At 40.4% G+C, this 10,570-nt stretch overlaps 1 protein-coding gene across 1 annotated transcript; it reads left to right on the forward strand.

The window, feature by feature from the left end:
• The first annotated feature begins 1,549 nt into the window (after positions 1 to 1,549).
• On the forward strand, positions 1,550 to 8,380 carry cd40lg (CD40 ligand). The gene is made up of 4 exons (XM_054792849.1): positions 1,550 to 1,807; positions 4,875 to 4,908; positions 4,974 to 5,066; positions 7,293 to 8,380. The coding sequence occupies exons 1-4, from the start codon at positions 1,628 to 1,630 to the stop codon at positions 7,694 to 7,696; spliced, it is 711 nt and encodes a 236-aa protein (XP_054648824.1). The 5' UTR covers positions 1,550 to 1,627; the 3' UTR covers positions 7,697 to 8,380.
• The last annotated feature ends 2,190 nt before the right edge of the window (positions 8,381 to 10,570 follow it).

The raw sequence follows: 10,570 nt of genomic DNA on the forward strand, positions 1-10,570 counted from the left end.
TAGCACAGGAAATGGACTGCAGAGCAGGCGCCACACCCTCGTTGTTCACTACACGCGTTGCAAACAAGTGAGTGAAAAGCAAAGAATATGATTTTGAACAAATAAAAGGTGAAGCAACGTTTGCGTGATGAATGGAGGTATCCACAGTAGAAGTCAGGCTGTGCCAAGCCGGGTGTGCCGATTGTCAAGGTTTCACATTTGTTTAGCGTGTTTGGGCCGTGCGGGCACACGGAGCCACCAGAGTGGCTCTCGTGCAGTTTGCATCTTCTGCAGCATAGTGCAAACAACGCGTGGCCTCATTCTTACGACTACTGTACATCATTGTCTGTGAATTGGTGCACCGCATGTGAAAGAATGACTGCTTTGGTGAGGTACAGCCGTCCCTGCTTTATGGCGGCGTCTTTGCTAAGTACAGTTCTATCAAATAGCTAATATCAATATGAATATGTGGAATAGAAAACCTGTTTCCAAATACGCTGTTTAAAATTATTAGAGCCCTCCATGAAATGACACCCAGAGTCAGCATTTCTGTGTTTCTTCATTTTACAGCAAAGAACTGGCAGCAGAGACGCTGGCGTTCTGTAGTGTAGACCTGCATTCAAAATCTAATGCAATAATGCAAAATAATAGTGTATTTCCATCATCATCCTGGTTACTGGTTCCTGGTTCCTGTGCTACACTTTAGAATGTCTCAAATGTCGATGAACGTCGTTCCGTGAGCTCCAGAAAAGCTGTGTTCAATAATCAAGAAAGAACTTGCAAAGGATAAATCACACAAATGCTAATCTGAGTAAGCATGAACACTGCTGCCATAAAACAAAAGAATCATACTAACAACCTTTGAAAAAAAGAAAGTAAAAGTGTTGAGATGTGTCAGATAAAGAAGCCAAAGAGATTCCGGGCAGCAAAATAGAAGCAGTGTGTGCCGGACGCAAGGGCGATAAAGTCCAATTCTTAGATTCCATGGAAGCAAACATAAAATGACAACAACACTCGGAACTTGTCTTTTACTCCTAGCCTGTCTTATTTTCCATGTGTCATCTATCTTCTTGTAAGAAAGTAGTCCATAAAGACAAGGAAACAAAGATTGTGTATTATTTTCTTTGGAGAAAATAGCCCATAAAGACACAATAGCCTTTTGCTTTGTTGTTGGCTTGGGGTGATGATAACCATAGAACTGAGAATAGACATAGGGCAGTACAATAGGACAATACAATGAATTTAATAACAATTCCATGCATGAATGCGGTGTAAATACATTTACCATACACGTGCCAATTCAAGCAATACCTATAAAAAGTAGTATTGCTCAACAGTGGTGAACTTCTTTTTACACTTATTACACTTATTACACTTATTAACTTATACAGTTATGAATGTTACATTGTGTTACATGTTACATGTAACAATGTTACATTAATCAAGCTTTTTCATGAGTCTGGAAGAAATGAAAAGACTTTTCTTTTACCTCTGTGGAGGATGTAAGCGTGACCTCAGTGGGAGGAAATGCAAAGAAGAAAGAACGTTGGGTGAAAAAGAGGAGGGAAAAGTGCGGTGCAAGGGTGTCCAACATATCAGAGCATCAAGCGTCCGGGATGTCACAGAACGCTCATCTCCATCCACCACCATGATCGACACGTACCACAGCAGCTTGGGGCCGCCACTGCCTCCACGTCAACATGGCCCCCGTCAGGCCCCCGTCCTCATCCAGCCATCAAGCGGAAGACGCAGCATTAATATCTTCTGTAGCATCTTGCTGCTGCATTTACTCATCACTGTGGGGGGGTTCGCATTACTCTACCATACGGTAAGAATGCTACCAACATCACTTTAACATCAATATACTCTTATTTTAGCCCTACTACATTATTCTAGCACATTTATATGACGTTAATAGCCCCACTACATTATGCTAGCACATTTATATGAATAGACCCACTACATTATGCTAGCACATTTATATGACGTTAATAGCCCCACTACATTATTCTAGCACATTTGTATGACGTTAATAGCCCCACTACATTATGCTAGCACATTTATGACGTTAATAGCCCCACTACATTATGCTAGCACATTTATATGACATTAACAGCCACACTACATTATTCTAGCACATTTATATGACGTTAATAGCCCCACTACATTATTCTAGCATTTATACGACGTTAATAGCCCCACTACATTATGCTAGCACATTTATATGACGTTAATAGCCCCACTACATTATGCTAGCACATTTATATGACATTAACAGCCACACTACATTATTCTAGCACATTTATATGACGTTAATAGCCACACTACATTATGCTAGCACATTTATATGACATTAATAGCCCCACTACATTATTCTAGCATTTATATGACGTTAATAGCCCCACTACATTATGCTAGCACATTTATATGACGTTAATAGCCCCACTACATTATGCTAGCACATTTATATGACATTAACAGCCACACTACATTATTCTAGCACATTTATATGACATTAACAGCCACACTACATTATTCTAGCACATTTATATGACGTTAATAGCCCCACTACATTATGCTAGCACATTTATATGACGTTAATAGCCCCACTACATTATTCTAGCACATTTATATGACGTTAATAGCCCCACTACATTATGCTAGCACATTTATATGAATAGACCCACTACATTATGCTAGCACATTTATATGACGTTAATAGCCCCACTACATTATGCTAGCACATTTATATGACGTTAATAGCCCCACTACATTATTCTAGCACATTTATATGACGTTAATAGCCCCACTGCATTATGCTAGCGCATTTATATGACATTAATAGCCCCACTACATTATTCTAGCATTTATATGACGTTAATAGCCCCACTACATTATTCTAGCACATTTGTAGGACGTTAATAGCCCCACTACATTATGCTAGCACATTTATGACGTTAATAGCCCCACTACATTATGCTAGCACATTTATATGAAGTTAATAGCCCCACTACATTATGCTAGCACATTTATATGATGTTAATAGCCCCACTACATTATGCTAGCACATTTATATGACGTTAATAGCCCCACTACATTATGCTAGCACATTTATATGACATTAACAGCCACACTACATTATTCTAGCACATTTATATGACGTTAGTAGCCCTACTACATTATTCTAGCATTTATACGACGTTAATAGCCCCACTACATTATGCTAGCACATTTATATGACGTTAATAGCCCCACTACATTATGCTAGCACATTTATATGACATTAACAGCCACACTACATTATTCTAGCACATTTATATGACGTTAATAGCCACACTACATTATGCTAGCACATTTATATGACATTAATAGCCCCACTACATTATTCTAGCATTTATATGACGTTAATAGCCCCACTACATTATTCTAGCATTTATATGACGTTAATAGCCCCACTACATTATGCTAGCACATTTATATGACGTTAATAGCCCCACTACATTATTCTAGAATTTATATGACGTTAATAGCCCCACTACATTATGCTAGCACATTTATATGACGTTAATAGCCCCACTACATTATTCTAGCATTTATATGACGTTAATAGCCCCACTACATTATGCTAGCACATTTATGACGTTAATAGCCCCACTACATTATGCTAGCACATTTATGACGTTAATAGCCCCACTACATTATGCTAGCACATTTATATGAAGTTAATAGCCCCACTACATTATGCTAGCACATTTATATGACGTTAATAGCCCCACTACATTATGCTAGCACATTTATATGACGTTAATAGCCCCACTACATTATGCTAGCACATTTATATGACATTAACAGCCACACTACATTATTCTAGCACATTTATATGACGCTAATAGCCCTACTACATTATTCTAGCATTTATACGACGTTAATAGCCCCACTACATTATGCTAGCACATTTATATGACGCTAATAGCCCCACTACATTATGCTAGCACATTTATATGACATTAACAGCCACACTACATTATTCTAGCACATTTATATGACGTTAATAGCCACACTACATTATGCTAGCACATTTATATGACATTAATAGCCCCACTACATTATTCTAGCATTTATATGACGTTAATAGCCCCACTACATTATTCTAGCATTTATATGACATTAATAGCCCCACTACATTATGCTAGCACATTTATATGACGTTAATAGCCCCACTACATTATTCTAGAATTTATATGACGTTAATAGCCCCACTACATTATGCTAGCACATTTATATGACGTTAATAGCCCCACTACATTATTCTAGCATTTATATGACGTTAATAGCCCCACTACATTATGCTAGCACATTTATGACGTTAATAGCCCCACTACATTATGCTAGCACATTTATATGACATTAATAGCCCCACTACATTATACTAGCACATTTATATGATGTTAATAGCCCCACTACATTATGCTAGCACATTTATATGACGTTAATAGCCCCACTACATTATTCTAGCACATTTATATGACGTTAATAGCCCCACTACATTATGCTAGCACATTATATAACGTTAATAGCCCCACTACATTATGCTAGCACATTTATATGACGTTAATAGCCCCACTACATTATGCTAGCACATCAACAGAAAATTGTGAAATATCCTTTCGAAAATGGGTTTCTTAGGAAGACGCTAATGCTAGTCAGGTTGAATTGAAGCAATGAGGAAAGTACTGTATGTATATTTATTATTATGATGGTGTATTTTTATATTTAACATGGAAACAACTTGCTTGCCACTGCTGTAAACTGAGCAGTTTTACCTTCTTATGATGTCAACATTTTGGATAAAGCCCTTGTCGGATCTGTTATGACATATTTCTTTTATCCTGCAGGAAATGCTGCAATTATCTGAAGGAAAAGGAAAAGGTATGTTGTACCTTCATTTCTGTCAAAAGACAGACAAGCATACACGTTTTGTGTTTTGTTTCCAGCTGCTCTTCACTCATCAGAGAACCTGCAAAGTTCCTCCAGAACATTGGCCCGCATGCTGGTGCACAAACCATCGCACTCTGCACACAAAAGATGTAAGTTTCTTTTACACTTACCGCACCAAAAAAGAAAAGAGACTTTGTTGCGGTTCACGCTGGTATTTCTGTCATGTGACCAAAGGCTGTGCAGGAAAGATCGCACGCGGAACGCAACCACTTGATTGGCCACCTTATGACATGTGACAAAAGCCAAATTTCCAGACCAAAATGTTGAACACACAAGTTCCTTTTATATTCTGGTTTGGGGGGTTGGGGTCACAAGAGCTTCAAGATTAAAACGTGACAAGATTTCTTGTTCATGTGCATGCGTGTCTGCAGAAGAGGGTTCATTGCTTTCAGCACCTTGGCGTGTTTGTTCCCTAGAACAACGGCACGAACGGAGTGAGCCCTTTCGTCACTCATGCAGTCTCTTTGTCTTGGTGGGTGGAGGCGGGCCACTAGCATACACACAGAGTGCAGAAGAGTGCAACGTTGTAGAAATGAAAATAGTAGATTGCAGTACAGTGGCATAGATATTTTCATTCTACTTTTCTTGCAAGTCAAGTTAAAATCGTAGACCCAATCTTGTGTACTGTCCCATGACACCCCTTATTCTTTTTTTCCAGCTTAGATTTCACAAAAAGCTTCTAAAATATACTTTTAAAGAGCACACTTCCAAAGAGTCTCACACACTCCCAAAGCATTTTCGCTGACATACAATCCTCATCAAAATGTTAAGAGCAGTTTAAAAACTGCCAGAATTGACATTTTGCACTGTTGGATCTTAAAGAGGTTCTAAGTAGAGCTTCAAAATGCAAAAAGAAGAAATGGGAGGAGACAAAAAAGCAACTTATTGCAAAGAAGCATTCAAGTGAAATAGGCTGTTCATCAAAAGTGGAAGAGCACAGCCTTTAAATGTTGGTAAAAATGTGGATTGAATGTGATGTAGTGTCAGGTATTCACTCTGTCATCATCTCTTGATGGCAAAGGCAACAAAGCTTTCTGTCTTTGATTGTTGAGCTGCATAAGCAAGGCCTCTCTCTGGCAGCCACCATTGCTGCTGAGGTTGGACGCAGTAAGACACTCATTTCAACTGAACAAAAAAGTCAAGTGGTAGACTAAAAAAAATGATCCCATTGGCTGCCCGTCAAGACACGGGACCATCCTCGGCCCAAATGAAGGTTGTTACTGGTGCCGAGTGCAGTCTGATAACCATCAGAAGCCATCTGCCAGAGAAGAAACAGCGTCTTCAAAGGCCTCGTGTCCTTCAAGGTTGGAATTTGCAGGAGAGCACAGAAGAAGGTTTGATTCTCCCTTGACGGTCCTGATGGCTTTCAACGTTACTGGCATGACAACCTGAGATGTTTTCCACCATCATGATCCTTCAGTGGAACAATGGAGCTTCAGGTCGCGCAGGGGCGTCAACCGGCAGCCGGCTATGTGGAGATGTTGCATCCCTCGTGACTGAAGGCCCTCGTCTGTGTGGTAATGACTGGCCTTTTCAACAGGACAACGCTGCACTTCACTCTTTTGGACCATCCTGCGTGTTCCCCTCATCCAAATCCAATGGAGAACATTTGGGGATGGATTTACAAAAGTGGACATGAGTTCCAGACAGTGAAGCCATCTTCAGCACCTGGAGCAACATTCCCACTAGCCTCCTGGAAACACTGGCATCAAGCACGACCACACAGCCATGTTTCACCTCATCAACAAGAACTGTGCAGCTATTGCAACATTTTATGTGTAGTTTTTTTTTTTTTTTTGGGGGGGGGGGGGGGGGGGGGGGGGGCTGTCTGTGCTTCAACTTTTGATCAGCTGATGAACAGCCTATTTCACTTTGATGCTTCTTTGCAATAAATTGCTTTTTGTCTCCTCCCATTTCTTCCTTTTGCATTCTGAATCTCTACTTGGAACCTCCTGAAGACCCAACAGTGCGACATGGACATTGTTGCATATTTCAACTGCTCCTAACATGTTAAAATTTTCAATTTTTTAAATTTTGGTACATGTTGCGTTCAAATTTGAGCTCACGTGAAGTGAACCACACCAGAGTTCACTTGCAAGTGCACCAAGACCCATTTATTAAGCGGTCTCAGCCCATTTTATGTGACACCTGCAAGGATTCAGATGAACGTTCACACTTGACCAAACAACTAGCAGAGGAAAGGCAGCAGAACTGGTCTGAAGCGAAGCCAACATGACAAGTGTGAACGCACCCTAAAGAATACAGGAAGTGCTATCATGAAATGGATTTTAAAAGACTCGCCATTCCTCCCCCAGCAGGTTACCTCCAGTGGGACCTGAAGCACTCGGTGAGGAGGAACATCAACTACTTCCACCAGAACAACTGGTTGACCATCCTGCAGCCTGGAGACTACTTGGTGGTCTCCCGGGTGACCTTCTCAAAGGGAGACCCACAGGCTCCCCTGGCCAGCATGGTCAAGCTAAAGCGGAGTGAGACGGCCGAGGAGACGGTGGCCATGCAGGCCTACTGCAGCCTGAGTGGGACAGAGACCAGGTCTGGGTGGGGGAGCGGGTCCAGATCCATCCCCCAGATGTGCACAGCCTCACAGGAGGAGGTGCTGTCACTGGAGAGGGGGAACCAGCTGAGTGTGTGGGTGGCGGACCTGTCACTGGTGGACTACAGCGACACCGCCACAAGCTTTGGGATGTACAAACTTTGACATGAACAAAGTAGACTTGGATCAACTCTTAATTTATTCTTCTGTATTTATTCTTTTCAACGTCTTCTCTGTGGACAAAGTCAATAGATAGTTGTGCATTTGTTGATTGGAATGAGGACTAAGTCAATAGACCAGTGGTTACCAACCTTTTTGAGACCAAGATCTCGGCCGTAAACCTGCACAAGATCTACCAACCCCCCCCCAAACAAGCAGGATATGGATATACAATATATGCTTTGTGGTATTATTTTCTAATTGAGCCTTTTGCTGTATTTTTATCATTTTTGCTGTTTTTAGAATTTAATTTTGTTCATGCAGTGATGGTGGGGACTGGGCTCCTTGCTGGGGCTCGCTGGTTGCTGGCTGGATAGCAGCAAGGAGTACGGGTGTGTTCAGTGGACTGATATGATAATACAGCTTTTCAACCGTTCTCGCGATCGACCGGCAAAGTCCCAAAGATCGACTGGTAGCTCACGAAGGCCGGGTTGGTGACCCCTGCGGTAGACTGTTGCATTGGAATGCTTCATGCAACCAAGCAGCAAAAAAGCAATGCAATGAGGTTTAATAATTCCTATTAAAGATTATAATCTTAATGCCTTTCAGTTATTCTAGCACATCACTTGATTTGTTTTTAGATAGTCTATTTTTCAAAATTTAAGAAATGCTTTATTCTTGAATCCTTATTTCCTGTATTTTTAAAACGTATATTTAAAATGTTTATGTAATAAATATTATATGATCATTACTTCCTCATCATTACATGAAGTTATTACACCTTTCAAACACACAATTATTTTCATACCTCAGTTTTTAAAGAGGCATATGGCGCCTATACCAGCTGAGTTGGGGCGAGAGGCGGTGTCAGCTGGGGTAGGCTCTAACGTACCCCCGCCAACCTAGTGAGGATAAGTGGTGTAGAAGATGGATGGATGCATATTTGACAGCACAGACTAGTCATGAGGTGTGCAGCTCTATTAACCTTTTAATAACGGAATCCACATTTTAACCCCCTACATTACATGTTTTAAAATGTATTTAGCACATTCATTATCATCCTATTTATCCATGTATTTATATCAATTTGGATTATTTTCACACCATGTTATCATATAGACTTTAAAGAATGTACTGTACACATAAGTTTTTTAGTTTTGCATATTATCCTAAACATCTTTAGGATGAGAGAATTGGTTGATACATTTGAATGGAGTCTTCAAATGTGACATATTTTCACGATTCAACTATTATGACTAATGAAAACTATGCCATGAGCCGTGAGTATGCTCACTACTACAGAAAGCAATTCTTATATTATTTCTAGCAAATCTATAGTTCAAGAGTTTAACATCATTAAATATCATTTATTTTAAGAGGGAATTTCAATAACCTACACTATATACACACACACACACGCACGCACGCACGCACGCACGCACAAGCTGCTCTCAGCAGTTCCAATAATGAGAAGTGTGAATACAGATTAGTAGGGGTGCAACAATTCATTTTGTATCACGATCCGTGGTTGCCGATACAAGTGAAAAACAATTTTGGTTCATTTAGAATGACAGGATCGGAAACGATTCAGCAACTTTACATGGATTCAGTGACTTTTAGTTGAAGTTGCTTTTTTAGGCAATCACGTTTAAATGATTAATAATGCTGACGTACTTAAGAATAAATGATCAATGAGTAGAACAAATGACTTAAAAATGCAATAGAAAACCAGGATGAACAGAGGGTGGTATAGCTTGCCATGGTGAATTACTGACATTAAATAGTGCAATCCAACCCTGCGCTTTGCACCCAACATCATGCAAATGAATGCGGTATGGTATCTTCAAGTAGGTGTTGAAACTTCCTCACCCGTACAGGCTCAATCAACATATTATACATAACTCATGCTTATATTACACTCATGTAATAGTCATGTCAACTAGCCCACATTTTTCATCTCATCACTCCACTCCACATTTGTTCTGCCAGCACCGCGTGTGTGCGTGTGCCAGGGATACAATGCGAGTGTGTCTGAAAATAGTCAGAGTGGGAGATGACAATGAATGAATTGTGCACGGGAATAGAGTGCAGGCAAATGATGCACCCAAAAGGATGTTCTAATGGCTAAATCATGCAGTCTATGGGCCAAACACTATCAAAGGTCATTGTTAAGTCTTACCTGTGAAAGGTTATTTCCTGGGATTTAATTTGGGCAGTAAAACGAGTCGTACACTTCCATGCAGCACATGAATGAGGCGTCTTTTCCGCTCCTACTCTTGCCACATCCAATATGGCAGCAACGTTGAGTACGGCTCAGCATAAGCAGCAGCAGCAGACAGGCAGAGTGACTCGTGTAACGTTTAACGTCTTTATCATTAGAAGTGATGAAAAACACATCCATATAAAGCCTGCCGTGCTTAAATCCAATGCTTTACTTGCTAGTATCCATTCAATCGATTGATTGCCTTTTAAACGATGTGAGATGGATATATACTTAATGTGGTCCTGAATGGAAACTTGAGAACCAAGGTGGATGTGGTTGAATGGTAGGAATATAAATCCATGTAGTGAAGGAATGGTTCCACCCCTACAGCTTATCTAGAAATGCTTCCTTAAACTGAACAAAAATGTTGAATAAAGAAGACAAGACTTTTGATAGAGCTGTCATGAGATCGTGTAGGTGTGCCGAATATTGTGTCCACATTTTGACAGCCTGCACCAAGCCAGCAAAGGTGTTTCTTTGACTTATGACAGTTTGGAAAGATTGTCGCACGCCGACAGGATGTGTGTGAGCGTCGTCTTCTCACACAACCTTCCACACTGGGTTAAAAAAAGCATTTCCTGCTTTGAGAGATGCTGCGGGGAAAACACACGTCAACA

This window comes from Dunckerocampus dactyliophorus, chromosome 11, assembly GCF_027744805.1.
Source record: "Dunckerocampus dactyliophorus isolate RoL2022-P2 chromosome 11, RoL_Ddac_1.1, whole genome shotgun sequence".
Taxonomy (NCBI): domain Eukaryota; kingdom Metazoa; phylum Chordata; class Actinopteri; order Syngnathiformes; family Syngnathidae; genus Dunckerocampus; species Dunckerocampus dactyliophorus.

Bases quoted from the DNA above. Each gene is read 5' to 3' on its own strand.
- cd40lg (XM_054792849.1), top strand. From the start codon at position 1,628: ATGATCGACACGTACCACAGCAGCTTGGGGCCGCCACTGCCTCCACGT. The intron at 4,909-4,973 runs GTATGTTGTACC...TTTTGTTTCCAG, and splicing joins ATCTGAAGGAAAAGGAAAAG to CTGCTCTTCACTCATCAGAG. The intron at 5,067-7,292 runs GTAAGTTTCTTT...TTCCTCCCCCAG, and splicing joins GCACTCTGCACACAAAAGAT to CAGGTTACCTCCAGTGGGAC.